General features: G+C 54.3%; 1 protein-coding gene across 1 annotated transcript; it reads left to right on the top strand.

Moving 5' to 3' along the window:
• Positions 1–4,857: 4,857 nt before the first annotated feature.
• On the top strand, positions 4,858–10,678 carry TMEM59L (transmembrane protein 59 like). Its single transcript, XM_038565297.1, has 8 exons — positions 4,858–5,107; positions 6,016–6,172; positions 6,274–6,383; positions 7,896–8,048; positions 8,829–8,931; positions 9,472–9,589; positions 9,697–9,814; positions 10,050–10,678. The coding sequence occupies exons 1-8, from the start codon at positions 4,946–4,948 to the stop codon at positions 10,176–10,178; spliced, it is 1,050 nt and encodes a 349-aa protein (XP_038421225.1). The 5' UTR covers positions 4,858–4,945; the 3' UTR covers positions 10,179–10,678.
• The last annotated feature ends 6,596 nt before the right edge of the window (positions 10,679–17,274 follow it).

Here is a 17,274-nt window from a genome sequence, read left to right as displayed (position 1 = left end):
GGGCAGCACCCGATTCTGCGCCCGATAGAAGGGCTCCTGGCCTCCAAGGCGAGGCTAAGGGGGTGCTAAGGGGGATGAGAGTTCCAGGGAGCCTCCAGCCCCGAGGTTGGAGTCTCAGCCCTGCCCCCAGCGGTATGCCCAGAGAGAGGAAGGGCTCTAACTTCCCCTTACAGGGGGGTTCCCTTAGAGGCCTGGACCCTCTTTCCAGATCCCTAACCAGTCAACAGGGTAAAAGTGTCTGAGGGTGACTCAGGAGTCCCCACATTGTTTGCTCAAGACTACCCTCCACCCCTGTTACTTGAATCCCCAGTTTAGACCCCAGACTGATTGGAAGACAGGATCCTGGAGGCTCTGCACACCCAGGATCTGGATTCTGGATGGGCTTATAAGGGGGAGAGTAAAGCCCTGGAGTGGTACACTGCTATTTACTAATGCAATCAGGCCTCTCAGCCTCAGTTTTCTGCTCTGTACAGTAGGCAGCTCCCAGCCAGCTGTGAGAGGATGAAATGTTACAGAAGGTGCCACAGTTGAAGCCCTTGGCACAGTGTCTGGCACTGGAGGCATGTTCTTTTGGAGCAGGGATGGTCCCCAGTCTCAGTTTGTCACCTCTGAAAAAAGGGGCCATAGTTCCACCTGCCAGGTGATCCAGAGGGTTAAGAGGCGGTGGCAGTTCTGGACTGGAATTGTGTTTCCAGCATACCCACGTCCCTCCCCCACAACCTCTGCCCTGAAAAGTTTGACTCCCTCCTGGAGGACTTCAGGCTCCTGGAGTGAAATCTTGATATTTTCCTCCCAATCTCTGCTCCTCCCCCCAGTCATCCCTGGGTTTCGGGGAAAAGGTTCCCCCACCCACCCAGGTGCTCGGGCCAGAGACCTGGAGGCGTGCGTGACAACTCTCTCCTTCGCTCATCCCCCACGTCCAATCCATCAGCAAATCCTGTTGGCTCTGATTCCAAAACACATCCCCATTCTGAGATTCTGACCCCTTCTCCCCACCCCATCCGGGTCCAGGCCCCACCATCTCCCTCTGGGATACTGCCTGGCTTCCTCCTGGGCTTCCCTGGCGACCCTCCTGCCCTTGTCTGCACAGCAGGCAGAGGGAGCTTTTAAAAGAAGCAAAGCAGGTCTTTTCTGCCCAGCCACCCTATCCCCCCTCCTCTCCCTGCCTCTCCTTCATTCTCCTTTTCCCTTTCCTCTCTCTCACTTCGCTCCAGCCACTGCAGCCCTGTTTCCCAAACACACCATGCTTGTTGCTATCACAGGGTCTTTGCAGATTTGCTGTTCCCTCTGCGGGGATGCGTTTCCCCCACATCTCCCCCCCACCCCCCACTTAGCACCTTTTCTTCCGTCAGGTCACGGGTCAAGTGTCACCTCAGAGCCCCCCCCTTTCCAGGCACTCTTCATCCCCTTCACCTTTTAAAGTTGTCTTTGTAACACAGCTCTTTGAACCTGGTCTTTCTCTTGAGACTTATTTTCTTTAAAACTCTGAGTGCCCTGAGAGCCATTAGGACCTCATGCTGGGCCCAGTGAGGGCCACAGAAGAGCTAAAGGAATATTTGCAAAATGGAAGGATGGGGAATTCTCAGTTCTTCCAAGTGGCAAGAAAACTCAATCCCAATGAATCATGCTGCTTGGGGTCCCAGTAAGACCCACACCCCTGACTTGCTATGTGACCCAAGCTGTTAGCCATCCCTCTCTGGTCCTTACCCATAGAAGGGTAAGGATCATTTGCCCAGCCCTGCCCTTAGCAAGCCCTTTATCCCCTGGGTAATCTTCACTTCATACCTTTGACTTTAAGGAAAGAGATTTGACCCCCAGGTGCTGGCTTCCCTGACTTCGGTGCTCCCAGCCGCTTAACCCTTTCCTTCCCAGTCCCACAGCCTTTTGCACTGGTAGGGAAACCAGCATTGACGGAACTTCTGGCAAATATTGACCCAAGTCCTTGAAGGTGGCTGGGAATGTACTGAGGGGGCAGATGAAGAGAGGGCCCTCCCAGGGCAGGGGGAGGGCTCCTTCTTAGTCTGCACACTCTGCATCTAAGGATTCAGTTGGGGGAGACCGTCCAGCCCTAGCTCCCTGTGTAATTGGAGAGCATTGAGGGGACACAGGGGAAAAGGCAGTGGTAATAGCACCTTCAGTGGCCCATAGGAAAGGAGAGCCAGTGGGAGTGAGCAGAGCACAGAACTGCTTCTCCCATGCTGAGAACCCCATGCTCAGGGCCCCTCAGTATAGGATTTTCTGCCCATGTGTTCCAGGCCTGCATTCCCAGGAAACAGGGGCAATGTGGGTCCAGACCTGGACATGAGGTTGGGACAGCAGAACCTAGGTTCAAGACCTGTGTTCGGGAGAAGGTGGGGCTTTATCATTTCTACCCTGGAGTTTGAGCCTGGGTAGCTGGGATGCCTAGGTTCAAAACTTTGGACACTGCGCTTGAAAAATTCAGACCCCGTAGGCATTGGAGGTGGGACCTCAGGAGTGCCGCCTAGGTCTAGGTCAGGACCCCCGCCACGGAGGCCTGCGTTCTCTGCCCCTCTGTATCCTGGAGAACCTCGGATGTCTGGGTTGCAGGAGGCGCCAGCTGCGGTGTGTGTACGGGGGGTGACAGCTGTGCCCCTTCCCCCCCACCCCCACTGTCAGCAAGCGCCGGCGCCAGGGTGCCGTGCCTCCTCCACAGCCTGTACCCAGCTTGAGGGTGGGGGTCAGCGGGGTCGTGGTGAGGGCGGCAAGGGACAAAGGGCGCTTGTCCGATGCCCGCCCTGACCTCGGCCGCCGCTTCCCGGACGCCCGGCCCGCCGCTGATTCACGCCCAGGCCGGCCGCAGCGCCCCGCGCCTGCCGCCCCCGGCCGGGCCGCCCCGGGGGGTAGGAAGTGGGGGGGTGCGAGGGGCGGCGCCGAGTCAACTTTCCCTCTTAAGCCCCGAAGGAATGTCGGCGGATTTCCTGAAACCCGACCCCGGCCGCCCGCCGGCCCTCCGCCCCTCACCTGGACCTGCTCCCTCGGGAACGGCAGGAGGGGCGCGGGGGCTCACCTGGGGGGCCAGGGTCAAGTCCTCCTTCCGCTCCCGCCCCCAGCGGCCTCGTAGAGCGGAAAGGGGGGTGGGGGGGCGGCAACCCAGCCCTCTGGTTCAACTCAGGCAACCTAGACCAGCGCCCCGACTTCTCTGGCCTCAGTTTCCCCTTCTGCCAGAGGATGCGGGGAGTCCTTCCTTCCTGTTGCGCTTTAAGCGACGCCTCCTGTGCCCGATGCTCCAACCTCCGCCCGCCTCCCTTGGCTTCTCTCGCTTGTATCTGGGCCCACTCCTTCTCCCACCCCGAGCCTCAGTTTCCTCATCTGTAAATTAGACAACGCTACGGGTACTTCCTTAGGGGTTGTTGCAAGAAAATACCTGGGAAGGGCTTTGTTTGGAATGAATGAAGCACAGTAATTGTGAGGGAGCTTAAGCGCTCAGGGCTCTGAATTGACATGTGTGGGCTTGAATCCTAGCTCTGCAGAGGGGTCCTGGAGCGTGTTTCCCACCTGTGAAATGGGAGACAGCATCGATCTTAACCAATGGCTATTTCCCAAGGCACAGGCCCTGACTCGCGGGACGTTAGACCCGGGGGTTCCCTCGCTTTCGCGAAAATCGCGGGCGGGAGGCCCTTGGCGCAGGGTCGCAGCGGCGCAGCCCAGGAGGGGCGGGGCGGGGGAGGGGCCGCGCCGGGATCCAGATGTTCAGGGTCCGCCAGGCACAGCCGCGCCTGATTAAGCCACGTGGGGGCCGGCAGAGGCCGCGGAGATGAAAGTGCCGCGGCCGGCCAGGGGAGGGGGTGCGCCAGGCCCCCCCGGGGTCCCTTCCTCCTCGGCCGGAACCTGCGGCGCCCTCTGACCCTCCGACCTCCAGCGGCTGCCGCCCCGTCTGTGGGGGCGGAGCGTAGATGGAAGCCACACGGGCGGCCGCGCGACCTCGGCAGGCACCTGCACGGGGCATGCCAGCAGGGAGGAGGGGTCATCTTTGCAGAGGACCTAGCCTTAGAGAGGCGCCCCCCCCCCCTTCATGCCTGACAGATGGAGAGGAAGCGAAGGAGACCTCTTTAACCGAGATTCACGGGGCTACAATCTGTCACCTTGGAGTATGGGAGTTATGGAAGCCAGGAGTGTCCCTGTCGATCCTAAGTTTTCCCACAAGAATTAGGAATTGTAGCAGCACTCCCACCCGCACATACTTGCCCCTCTGTGCCCCTTCCCACTCAGCTCCGGGCCGAGAGGCCCCCAGTTGGGGTAGAGAGCTCTAGGTCCCTTAGGCCGGTGGATCAGGGCTGGGCCAGAAGGGGGCGAGGCTGGGGGGAACAGAAAGGCTTGCGAGGGCTTCCTACAAGGGGCAAACCAATTACAAAGTTGCTGCCCCCCTCACTAGGGTGGCAAAGGACACGATACCACAGACCTTCCTGAGGCCTCCGCTAACCCAGTGCTGTGACCCCCACTCATGTCACTCCATCTCCAGTCTCTGGCTCCAGCGCCACCGCCCTCCTACCTCTTCTTCCAACTCTCTTGCCCGCCCCAAGGCACTCGGTGTTCCCTTTGCCTGGATCGCCCTCCCCGCGTGGCCGGCTCAATTTTGCTCCCGGAATCCCCTGGCCAATAGAAACCCTATCCCATCACTCTATTTGTTTCCTTTTGGCCCTTTAGCGCTGGCACAGGTCCTCTAGCCCGTGGATACGAGAGAGGTGTCACGGCACCCCAGAGATGGGACAGCCGGCGGGGGATCATGGTCCACCTGCCCCGCCCCACCCGCACCCCGACGGTGCCGCAGCGCCGCTCCCCCGCCCGTTCTCCGCATCCCCCCGCCCCCCCTTCCCAGGCTGCCTCGCTCGGGTGACGTCAGCGACCCGGTCCCCGCCGCCACCGCTGCATCCTCGGTGCCTGCCAGGAGCCGGCGTCCCCCGAGCCCCTCGCTCCCGGCACGGCCATGGCTTCGGTCGCGCTGCTGCCGCTGCTGCTGCTGCTGCTGCAGCCTCCACCTGCCACCCCCGCGCCGCCAGCCCGCGACCCCTTCGCCCCGCAACTGGGGGATACGCAGAGCTGCCAGCTGCGGTGCCGCGACCGCTATCCTGGTCCGCAGCTCTCGCAGGTGAAGCGCATGCGGCGCCAGCCGGAGATCCCGAGATCTCTGCGGTGGGGGAGGGGCTGGGGTTGCGGTTCCCTCTGTTGCGAGCGCTAGATAAGGACGCTTCGGAGCGGGAAGGAGTAGGGGACGGGGGTTCAACAATGGAAGTGGGTCCCTCTGGTGAGGGAAGGACTGGAGTCCCTTCTGTCGAGGCGAGCGCTGGGGTCGGGGTCCCTCCGATGGAGATGGGGCTTGTCTCTCCCGTGGGGGAGGGGCGGGGTGGTCCCTCTGATGGGAGAGGGTTTGGAGATGCGAGGCCCTCCGATGAATCCGGAGTTGGGGGGGCCCCCAAAGGAGAGGGGACTGAGGCTTCTTAGGCCATCTCGCCGGCTCTGGCTCCGCTCTGCTGCGCAAAGACCCAGGGCGCCCATCCCCCACATCCCTTGGGTCTGACGGTCCTCTCCTCCTCCTTCCACATCCTCCTCCCTACTCCCCCCCCAAGAGCTACCAGCCCCCATTCATATCCTCACCCCTACCAGCTGGATCTCCATTTTCCCGGTCCAGAGAAGATGACAGAACCTCCTCCTCTTAGCCTCCTCCCTCCTTCCTCAGGCCTGAGGGTCCCCCTCAATCCCTACCCTCTTGATGTGGGGGCCGGAGGGGGGTGCATTTCTCTCCAGCTTATCCATTTTACAACCATTGCCCAAATCCAGTGTCCTCCATGGTCCATCCCCCTCTCTTCCTCGGAGCTAAGAACCCCCACTGATATTCTTAGCCTTCCCCTCCCTACCTCAGTCTCTCTGGATTTGGGGGGGGGGGAGGAGGAGGAGGAGAGGACAACGAATCTATGTCCTGCTCTGAGTGGGGTGCTTCCAGTGCAGACCTCCTCCTGCCCCTCCCCTTGGCCTGAACCCCCATGTCTCCTCTCCCAGGCAGAGCTTGAGGAGGAGGAACCTTCTGAGTCCCCATATGAGTATGACAGGGCTGTCCTGATCAGCGCTTGTGAGCGTGGCTGCCGCCTCTTCTCCATCTGCCGATTTGTGGCAAGGAGCTCCAAGCCTAATGCCACCCAGACTGAGTGTGAAGCAGGTGAGGGCTGGCCGGGTGGGCCCAGGTGGGGAGAGGTGGCCTGGGAAGGGTCACCCTCCAGTCACCCCTTCTGCCCCCTCCCCCTCCTACCTCACCCCCAGCCTGTGTGGAGGCCTATGTGAAGGAAACGGAGCAGCAGGCCTGCAGCGAGGGCTGCTGGAGCCAGAACCCGGAGCCGGAGCCTGAACCTGAGCCTGAGCCAGAGCAGAAGGTGGGTGCCCTCCCACCTGCGGCCCTGGGACCCTTCCCCCTCCTCTCTATGCGCTGCCCCCCAAATCTGCACTCACGTCCAGAATCTCCCAGGCTCTGTAGTCAGTTCTGGGCTTGCTTACTGGGTATCCTCGATGGAGTCATGGCTTGTCTCAAGCCTCAGTTATCATCTCTGTGATATGGGAAGTACTCTCCCCTCCCATCACCTTACAAGGAGTAAATGGCAGGAAACAGCCAGAGTCTATCCATTATTTGCCCTGGTCCAGTCCTGACCACAGCCTGTCCCAAGTTCCTCGTGCCACCTAGAGGCACCTGGGACAGTGTCACTGTCATTTTGTGCCCACAAAGCAATGACCGAGGTCACACAGTTAGGGCTGTATAAGAGATGGGATTTATTTTTTTTAAGATTTTATTTATTTATTTATGAGACACACAGAGGGAGGCAGAGACATGGACAGAGGGAGAAGCAGGCTCCCTGCAGAGAGCCTGATGCAGAACCCAATCCTGGGACCCCAGGATCAAACCCCGAGCCAAAGGCAGATGCTCAACCACTGAGCCACCTAGGCGTCCCTAGAGATGGGGTCTAAAGCCAGTACCACCAAGGCTTGTGACCACCCCTCGCCTCACTCATCTTCAGCTATCATAGCTAACTTTATTGAATACACCTACTGCATGCCAGGTGCAGGTCTAAGCACTTTCCTTTTGGTGAACAGGTGGTCACTATCATGGGAAGGGGCACTGAGAACTGAGTTTTGGGGAAGAACAACCCCCTCACCCCTACCCCAGGGAGAAATAACAACTGATCACCTGGTATGTCCATGAGTGAGTCTAGGAAACACTGTGTCAGGGGAAACTAAGGCACAGGAAGTCATTTATCACATCCAGAGATCTATGGACTGAGATTCCCCAGAAAGCTCTTCCTCTTCACCCATTGTCCTCCACTTCCTCCAGGCCTTCATTGTTCATAAAAGCATGCTGCACTATCATTCCCTTCTTTTTTTTAAGATTTTATTTATTTATTCATGAGCAACACAGAGAGAGAGACCGAGAGAGAGGCAGAGACACAGGCAGAGGGAGAAGCAGGCTCCATGCAGGGAGCCTGACATGGGACTTGATCCCGGGACTCCAGGATCACGCCCCGGGCTGCAGGCGGCGCCAAACCGCTGCGCCACCGGGGCTGCCCTATCATTCCCTTCTGTTCCAAATTCTTTCCTGACACTGTCAAAATAAGCATGATGATGTGAAAATTTAAATAATAGCAGCTACTACATATTAGGCATTTGTACTGTGCCATCGTCTAGTAGAAAACTCGTAACAGCCCCATGATGGAAAAGCATCATCCCCATTTTAGGGCTCAGAGAGGGCAATCCACTTCTCCAAGGGCAACAGTGAGCCAAATGCAACGTTCATGGTATGAAGCCCTGTTGCCCCAACCCACTTAGCAAATTCTAATCATGGTGAATTATCCCAACTCACCTCCCTCATGTCTTTGCCTTGGGCTTTCCCTCGGCAGAGAAAGGTCTTGGAAGCTCCAAGTGGGGCCCTTTCGCTCCTGGACTTGTTTTCCACCCTCTGCAATGACCTCGTCAACTCAGCCCAGGGCTTTGTCTCCTCCACCTGGACGTACTACCTGCAGACTGACAATGGGAAGGTGGTCGTGTTTCAGGTGAGGGGTCTGGCAGGGGCCATGCCAGGGTGGTAGGCAGGTGATCAGGGTCAGAATGTGGGATGCATTCGTTCTTGGCTCATGGGATGCAAAGTCCTCAGGTGATCAATGTTCAGACACAGCTAGACTCGGGTTCGCTGTCTCCCTCCCCTTGACTTGATTCTGCTTTCCTTTGTGGGGGCTGCATTCCCAGGCCAGCTCTTTCCTCCTGAAGCTGGGTAATTGCCTAAGGCTCTAGATGATAACCTCTCTGAAGTCTTTTTTTTTTTTAATTTTTATTTATTTATGATAGTCACACAGAGAGAGAGAGAGAGAGGCAGAGACACAGGCAGAGGGAGAAGCAGGCTCCATGCACCGGAAGCCCGATGTGGGATTCGATCCAGGGTCTCCAGGATCGCGCCCTGGGCCAAAGGCAGGCGCCAAACCGCTGCGCCACCCAGGGATCCCTAACCTCTCTGAAGTCTTAACGAAATCAGGACTTACTTTGATTGGCCCTGGCTGGGTCATGTGACCATCTCAGCCAATCCCTGTGATTCTATTGGCTTGGTCTAGATAGTGTTCTCCTTCAGGAGCTAAAGGATGGGGTCAAGAGGAATTGAGATGCCCACGAGCAGAGAACCATATCCCTGATGTCACAGCCCACAGCCCCATGGAAGGGTGTCCTCTCTGCACCCAGTAGAACTAAGTGCCAGCTGGGCATGGGATATAGAGATGTGTTTCCCAGGGCCAAGGTGGCGCCTTTCTAAATGGTTCTTCTATGCTGTCTTGTTCCTGACCCAGACCCAGCCTGTGGTAGAGAGCCTAGGGCATGAGGGGGCCCGTCTGCAGCGAGTAGAAGTGACCTGGCGGGGGTCCCACCCTGAGGCCTTGGAGGTGCACGTGGGTAAGGTCCAGGTCTAGACCAATGTTCCTTCCACAGGTGGCTCCACTGCTCTAAGGAATCCTTTTGGCAAATGAACCCTCTAGGAATGGGATTTCTGTCTCCCAACTCTTAGAGTCCCTTGGCCAGTCTTCCAGGGTTCTATGACCCATCCCCCATGGTTCTGTGGTCTGTTTCCCAGGATTTCACAGTCCATCTCCAGGGTTCTGTGATTCTTCTGGGGATTCATGATCCTTTTCCCAGGCTTCCTTGGTCCACCTCCCAGGGTCTGTCTCCCAGGATTTTGTGATTCATCTTCCTCCATTCCATGGTCTATCTCCTAGGGCTCCATGGTCCATTTCCCAGGATTCCATGATCCATCTCCTAGGGTTCCATAGGATTCCATGGTCTATCTCCAGGGTTCCACAGTCCATTTCCCAGGGTTCTGATCTACTCTAGGGCTCAATGTCCCACTACCCTAGGTCCTGACCTTTCTCCTCTCCATGGCTGCTGTGGCCTCCTGGGGGTGGCCTGGGGGCTGCTAAGAGGTGACCTGTCTCTCAGACCCTGTAGGCCCCTTGGACAAGGTAAGGAAGGCCAAGATCCGAGTCAAGACCAGCAGTAAGGCCAAAGTGGAGTCTGATGAGCTGCAGGACAACGACTTCCTCAGTTGCATGTCCCGGTGGGTGGCAGGACCCTGGGGGTGGGATGGGAGTGTAGCTGGAGGGGAGGGTTTCCCAAACTCCACTAGGACCACTGAGCGTGCCTTCTGGGCTCTGGGCGGGCCAGGCGCTCAGGGCTCCCTCGCTGGATCCTGGCCTGCTGCCTCTTCCTTTCTGTGTTGGTGATGCTGTGGCTGAGCTGCTCCACCCTGGTGACCGCACCTGGCCAGCACCTCAAGTTCCAGGTGGGCGGGGCCGGGTGGAGGGGTGGGAGAGGGCTGCTCCTTGGGCCACCCACTCTCCCCTGGAGGCAGGGTCCTCTGGCTTGTGTGACACTGGGCAAGTTTCTTCACTTCCTTATGAAGCGGGGGGAACAGAGCCAACCCTTAGTTGGGGTGACTTGAGATCAGGGGTGGGAAGGAGCCTTGGCAGGGTGGGGGCTCAGTAGCCCTCCCTCCCTCCCTCTTCCTCCCCCTGCAGCCCCTGACCCTGGAGCAGCACAAGGGCTTCATGGTAGAGCCAGACTGGCCCCTGTATCCTCCCCCATCGCATGCCTTTGGGGACAGCCCCCCACCCTACAAGCTGAAGCTGGACCTGACCAAGCTGTAGGTCTTCATCTGCCCATGCATCACCAAGTGCACGGGCTCCTCGGGCCTCACTTGCTCTGTGCCCAGGAATCCAGGTCAGGGTGGGACCATCCTTGGGCTCCTCTACCCCCAATCCTCCTTTCCCCAGTCCCGCTCTTTGCCCCTCTGGGTCCTGGAATTGCCATGCCCCCACTGGGGGGGGAGGTGGGATCTGATTTTGGTTCCTCCCTGCTCCCCTCCCCCAGAGTGCTACTTTTGTCTTCTATCTTGTAGCTTCTTGAGTATTCAAACCTGTTCTGTGCTGCCTTCCTCCTTTCTCCCTTGGAGAGTGGGGGCTGAGGGCACAGGGGAACCACCTTGTGCTAGGGCTCCCTCCTCCCCACCCCACCTCCAGAGATCCAGTCCCAAGAGAGGAGGCCCCTTGAGAGAGTTGGTGGGGGTGCAGCTCCATGCTGGGAGGGCGACTGAGGCTGGGGTTGCAACATGGGGGTCAGAAGGAATAAACCATGTATATAAAAGATATTCTGGACTGAGCCTACTTCTGTTTGTCTTTCCATCTGCCCATGGGAGAATAGTCTGAGCATGGCCATGACCCGTGTCCACTTGGCCCTTTCTGAGATGGGGACAGCCCTGGGAACTCCCCATGGCTTACAGAAGGACAGACCCTCTGTTGCTGCCCAGCCCATCTCACACTTCTGATTAGGGATGTCCCTGGAAAGTGACTTTTGCTACTCACTTGGCCCAGATGGGTCAGTACCACTTCTTGCTCCCCTTTTAGGATCCCTCCTATGAAATGCATAGTTGAATCTTGAGGAGGATAGTTGTTAACATTGCAACCATCTGGTTGCCATTCCCCTTTCTTTTGGAGATCAAGTCCCACACTGCCTCACTGGGGGCAACTGCAGAGTGATGATGGTGGGTCCTATCCCCTTCCCTATCCAAGGGATCTAGACTTGGCGTTCTTACCCTGTACTTTGCATTTGAGAGGAGTCTTGCAGGAAAGGAGAAGCCTACTCTGATGAGGCCTCAGCCACGGCTCTCCATCCTTCCTGCCCATTCTGCAGACTCCCACATATCCTTCCAGATAAATCCTCTTATAGCTTCAGTCAATTGAAGTGGTTTCTATTGCTGGCAACCACAGATTCCTGGGGAGAGTTTGGGATGAAAGGTGTGGTGGTCAGAGGCTAATGGAGGCCTATGGGTGACAGGTGGGTGGGGGCGGGGTGGGGTTAGAGGGAACCAAGTGGGGCTGATTATTGGCTGTCCACCCTTCACCTTGCTTTGTGTCCCAGGAGGTGGTGATCCACTTGGGCACTCTGCCTTTTGCTAGAGTCAGCCGGGGAGGAAGGTAGGGTGGGCAGGGATCAGCACAGGCAGGAGGTAGGAGGAAGGAAGAGTGAAAAGTCAGGATGTTTCCTAGTGTCCCTCCCTGAATCCCCCCAACCTTCAGCCTATGCATGGTCATAGATCCCCACTACTGCTCACCCAGGGTGCTGTGCCCCCTCATGTCAGTTACCCAACCCTGCTAACACCTTTGCAAATAGCCCCTTTGCTACAAGTCCTGAGGCATCAATTCTGAGCAGCTCCTGCCTGATCATGAGCATCAGGATTCAACATTAAGAGACAATTGAGTCCTCCAGGTATTGTTCTGGGTCCTCGTGGGGTTTCAAGGCAGCCCCTTGGAATGTTGCCAAGAAATGATACCTGGGTGGTGGTAAGAAGCAGTGGCAGACCAGTGCTGCCCAGTAGAACTTCCTGCGGTGATGGAAGCATTCTTTCTGCAACAGCCCCAGCCACATGTCCTTATGGATCCCTTGCAATGTGGCCAGTATGACTGAAGTACTCCAGTTCCCATTCTATTTTGTTAGAGTTAGTGTACCTTTAAGGTTTTCCCTCTATTTTTTTATGATGGGAAAAATATACATATCACATTTTTAAAAAATATTTTATTTATTTATTTATGATAGACATAGAGAGAGAGAGAGAGAGAGAGGCAGAGACATAGGCAGAGGGAGAAGCAGGCTCCATGCACCGGGAGCCCGACGTAGGACTCGATCCCGGGTCTCCAGGATCGCGCCCCGGGCCAAAGGCAGGCGCTAAACCCCTGCACCACCCAGGGATCCCTACATATCACATTTTAATCAGTTTATTTTATTTATTTTATTTTTTATTTTATTTTATTTTTTTAAAGACTTTATTCATGAGAAACACACACACACACACACACACACACACACAGTGAGAAAGAGAGAGAGAGGCAGAGGGAGAAGCAGGCAGGGAGCTCGACGTGGGACTTGATCCCGGTCTCCAGGATCACACTCTGGGCTGAAGGCTGCGCTAAACCGCTGAGCCACCTGGGCTGCCCAATCAAGTTTTTTTTGTTTTTTTTTTAAGATTTATTTATTTATTTGGGAGAGAGAGGAGTAGGGGGAGAGGCAGAGGGAGAGGGAAAGAATCTCAAGCAGACTCCTGACTGAGAACGGAGCCTGATGTGGGGCTTGATCTCATGACCCTAGGATCATGGCTTGACCCAAAATCAAGTCGGATGCTTAACCACTAGAGTCACCTAGGCACCCCAAAAGTTTTTCTTTAAAAAATTTTTTTGTTTAAGGCTTCACATCCAGCGTGGAGTGCAATATGGGGCTTGAACTCATGACCTTGAGATCAAGACCTGAGATGAGGGCAGCCCGGGTGTTTCAGCGGTTTAGCTCTGCCTTCAGCCCAGGGTCTGATCCTGGAAACCCGGGATTGAGTCCCACATTGGGCTCCCTGCATGGAACCTGCTTCTCCCTCTGCTTGTGTCTCTGCCTCTCTCTCTCTCTCTCTCTCTCTGTTTCTCATGAATAAATAAATTAAATCTTAAAAAAAAAAAAAAACCTGAGGTGAGGTCAAGAGTCTGATGCTTAACCAACGGAGCCACCCAGGTGCCCCACTTTAATCGGTTTTTATTTTTATTTATTTTATTTTTAAAAAATATTTTATTTATTTATTCATGAGACACACACACACACACACACACACACACACACACACATAGGTAGAGACTCAGGCAGAGGGAGAGGCAGGCTCCACGCAGGGAGCCCGATGTGGGACTTGATTCTGGGACTCCAGGATCACACCCTGAGCAAAAGGCAGACGCTCAACCGTTGAGCTTCCCAGGCGTCCCTTTCATCAGTTTTTAAATGTACAATTCTGTGACATTAGGTTCATCTGCAATATTGTGTGACCATCACCACTATTTACATGGCTACTGTAACTGCTCAGTCCAGCTCAAAGGGTCCCTTCCCTCATATACCCGCCCTGCCCACAGCCTCTCATCTCAATGGCTCCGAACACCTGGCTGGCATCTTGAGTCTTCCCTGTCCTTCCACCTTATCCCATTGGCTGGGCCTGTTCCCCGCCCCCCTACTCCAGCCTACACGCTTCTCTTTATCTCCATGGTAACCACCAAGGTCTAGGCCACTACTACCTTTTGTTCAACAACTGCCCCCACCTCCCCTTGGAGCTCCCTGCTTCCCCTCCAACCACTCTCCAGCTCCATGTAGGAGCTTGGAGCTGTCAGGAGAAAGCAATCTGATCCCAGATATCACTCCCTTCTGGGGTTTACTATTGCCACAAGGAGTCTAAACAGCCACATATACCAATAAGGCATCCCCCAGTCTGGCCATGCTAACATCTCCAACCATGTCTATGGAGGCTCTCCCCATTGCTCATTATGATCCAGCCACAGTGGTTCTCTCTGGCTTCCTGAAGCCTACCTTGTTCCTTCCTGCCCCAGGACCTTTGTATTTACATGTCCCTATGCCAGGAACTCCCTCACAGTCCTGCTCTGCCTGAGTGCTCATCTAAAAGATCTCCGCAGCAAAAGACATCCTGGCCTCCTGAGAGTGGGCCAGCATTCCCTGTTATCCCCATGTTCGGCTCCTGTCCCTACACTTACAACATTTATAGCTGATTAATAGTCACTTGTTTCAAGGTCGACCTTCTTTAACATAATTTTTTATATAATAAATTTATTTTTTTTTGGTGTTCAATTTGCCAACTTACAGAATAATACCCAGTGCTCATCCCTTCAAGTGCCCCCCTCAGTGCCCGTCACCCATTCACCCCCACCCCCCGCCCTCCTCCCCTTCCACCACCCCTAGTTCGTTTCCCAGAGTTAGGAGTATTCATGTTCTGTCTCCCTTTCTGATATTTCTCACACACTTCTTCTCCCTTCCCTTATATTCCCTTTCACTATTATTTATATTCCCCAAATGAATGAGAACATATAATGTTTGTCCTTCTCCGATTGACTTACTTCACTCAGCATAATACCCTCCAGTTCCATCCACGTTGAAGCAAATGGTGGGTATTTGTCATTTCTAATGGCTGAGGAATATTCCATTGTATACATAGACCACATCTTCTTTATCCATTCATCTTTCGATGGACACCGAGGCTCCTTCCACAGCTTGGCTATTGTTCTTTAACATAATTTTATACTCTGTGAAGGCAGCTCTCAAGAGTCTTCCATGTGACCTGGCATGGGGCAGGTGATTATTAATTATTTTTCCTTGAATGTCTCCCTGTGTCTCAGACTCTAGAAGCAGCCTTACCTCGTCAAGTCCATTCCCTACATGGGGTTAAACTTTGTCCCTCCCCTGTTGACCGCCTGGGACTCCCTGTTGCCCTTGGACACCACCTGATTTCCTTTGTTTACCTTTTATTTATTTACTTTTAAGATTTTTATTTTTTAAATTAATTTTTAAATATTTTATTTAAATTCAATTTACTGGGGATCCCTGGATGGCTCAGTGGTTTAGTACCTGCCTTCGGCCCAGGGCGTGGTCCTGGAGTCCCAGGATTGAGTCCCACTTCAGGCTCCCTGCATGGAGGCTGCTTCTCTCTGCCTGTGTCTCTGCCTCTCTCTCTCTCTCTCTCTCTCTCTCTGTGTCTCTCGTGAATAAATAAATAAAATATTAAAAAATAAATAAATTCGGGAACCCGGGTGGCTCAGAGGTTTAGTGTCACCTTCAGTCCAGGGCCTGATCCTGGGGACCCAGAGTCGAGTCCCACATCTGGCTCCCTGCATGGAGCCTGCTTCTTCCTCTGCTTGTGTCTCTGCCTCTCTCTTTCTCTCTCTCTCTCTCATGAATAAATAAATAAAATCTTTAAAAAAAATAAATTCAATTTACCAACCAACATATAGTATAACACCCAGCCAGTGCTCATCCAAGATTTTTTATTTTATTTTATTTTATTTATTTATTTATTTATTTATTTATTATTATTATTATTATTTTAATTTATTTTTTATTGGTGTTCAATTTACTAACATACCGAATAATCCCCAGTGCCCGTCACCCATTCACTCCCACCCCCCGCCCTCCTCCCCTTCTACCACCCCTAGTTCGTTTCCCAGAGTTAGCAGTCTTTACGTTCTGTCTCCCTTTCTGATATTTCCCACACACTTCTTCTCCCTTCCCTTATATTCCCTTTCACTATTATTTATATTCCCCAAATGAATGAGAACATATAATGTTTGTCCTTCTCCGACTGACTTACTTCACTCAGCAAGATTTTTTATTTTTAAGTAATCTCTACACCTAAAGTGGGGCTCGAATTCACAATCCTGAGATTAATTAAGAGTCACACGCTCAACCAACTGAGCCAGCCAGGTGCCCCACCTCTGCTTACCTTTTAAAGGCTTTCAGGGCAGCCTGGGTGGCTCAGTGGTTTAGCACTGCCTTCAGCCCGGAGCGTGATCCCGGGGACCCAGGCTCGAGTCCCACATCGGGCACCCTGCGTGGGACCTGCTTCTCCCTCTGCCTGTGTCTCTGCCTCTCTCTCTCTCTCATGTGTCTCTCATGAATAAGTAAAATCTTAAAAAAAAAAAAAAAGGCTTTCAATACTTGCCAACCTGGCAGCCACCTTTCCTTTTATGTCCCTCCTATACCTTTTGGTCTGAAGACAAAATGAGTCCTGTCCTCATTGTTTCCTGCGTTAATATCAATCAGTGAGTGGTCCAGCCTCCAGGCCTTTGCTATAGCTGCTTCTCTGCTTTGAAGGCCTTCATGGATTTGATAGGAACCTACCTGGCACCTGGCACTCTCTTCTTCCTCCTTCACAGAGCTCTGGTTTGGTTTGATCAAGCTTATGGGGCTTAGGGAAGGCTGAGCAGCCTGACCCAAGCCTTGTCAGGCATTGGTGGAATTTACTAGGAGAGAGGCGCGCACTGTTAGTTGGAGTTGCTGAGCTGGGGGGATGTGAGTCCGCAGCTGCCAAGGGGCATTTATTACCACAACAACAGAGCCTACTAGAGGGATGTAGAGAGACCACGTCTCGGGCCATTGCTGGGAGTCCTGGATCAAACATGCCTGAAATCCACCCTGCTTTAATTCACTTTGTATGCTTCCTAGAACTGAAAACTTGACTGGTCCCAGTCTCTTCGTCCCCCCTTCCGTCTCTCAGGACTGAGCCCCCACGGGCAGAGTGTTTTTTGATTTGTATGTTTTGCTGCTGTGGGTCTAGTGTATTAATTCTGGAAGCTCTGGTGATCAACCCAGGGCTGGGCCCAGAGTGGGTGCCTCATAGATGTGGAATGAATAATGCCAGGTGGTGTGGGTAGAAACTATGAGTGCTGTGGGTGTGTGGTGTGGGGAGATGAGTCTCTTCCAAATATGTGGTGAGTGATGGTTGCCTGAAGAGGTGGCAGCTGACTTAGTTGGGCTTTGATGGACAGACAGAAGAGAAGGCAGGGCCTCCCAGATATGTGGGTGTGTTACAGGTGTCCCAGGTGTGTGTGTGTGTGTGTGTGTGTGTGCAGAGAAAAGCAATGTTCACTCATAACATCTACCCTTTTTTTAAAAATTTTATTTATTTATTCATGATAGAAACAGAGAGAGAGAGGCAGAGACACAGGCAGAGGGAGAAGCAGGCTCCTCGCAGGGAGCCCGACACGGGACTCAATCCGGGATCTCCAGGGTCACGCCCTGGGCCGAAGTCAGGCACCAAACCGCTGAGCCACCCAGGGATCCCCAACATCTACCCTTTTGAGGGCTTCATTCCCTGCCTACAAGGCCCGCGTGGCTTGGCCCCTGCTACCTCCTGCTTCCTTCCCCTTCTACCTTCCTCTC

Source organism: Canis lupus, chromosome 20, assembly GCF_011100685.1.
Source record: "Canis lupus familiaris isolate Mischka breed German Shepherd chromosome 20, alternate assembly UU_Cfam_GSD_1.0, whole genome shotgun sequence".
NCBI classification, from domain to species: domain Eukaryota; kingdom Metazoa; phylum Chordata; class Mammalia; order Carnivora; family Canidae; genus Canis; species Canis lupus.
The sequence above is the reverse complement of the archived record's forward strand: the minus strand, read 5'-3'. Positions and strand labels throughout refer to the sequence as shown.

Excerpts from the sequence above, each read along its gene's own strand:
- TMEM59L (XM_038565297.1), top strand. The coding sequence starts at position 4,946 with ATGGCTTCGGTCGCGCTGCTGCCGCTGCTGCTGCTGCTGCTGCAGCCT. Across the intron at positions 5,108-6,015 it reads CTGGTCCGCAGCTCTCGCAG|GCAGAGCTTGAGGAGGAGGA; the intron begins GTGAAGCGCATG and ends CTCCTCTCCCAG. Across the intron at positions 8,932-9,471 it reads GGCCTTGGAGGTGCACGTGG|ACCCTGTAGGCCCCTTGGAC; the intron begins GTAAGGTCCAGG and ends CCTGTCTCTCAG.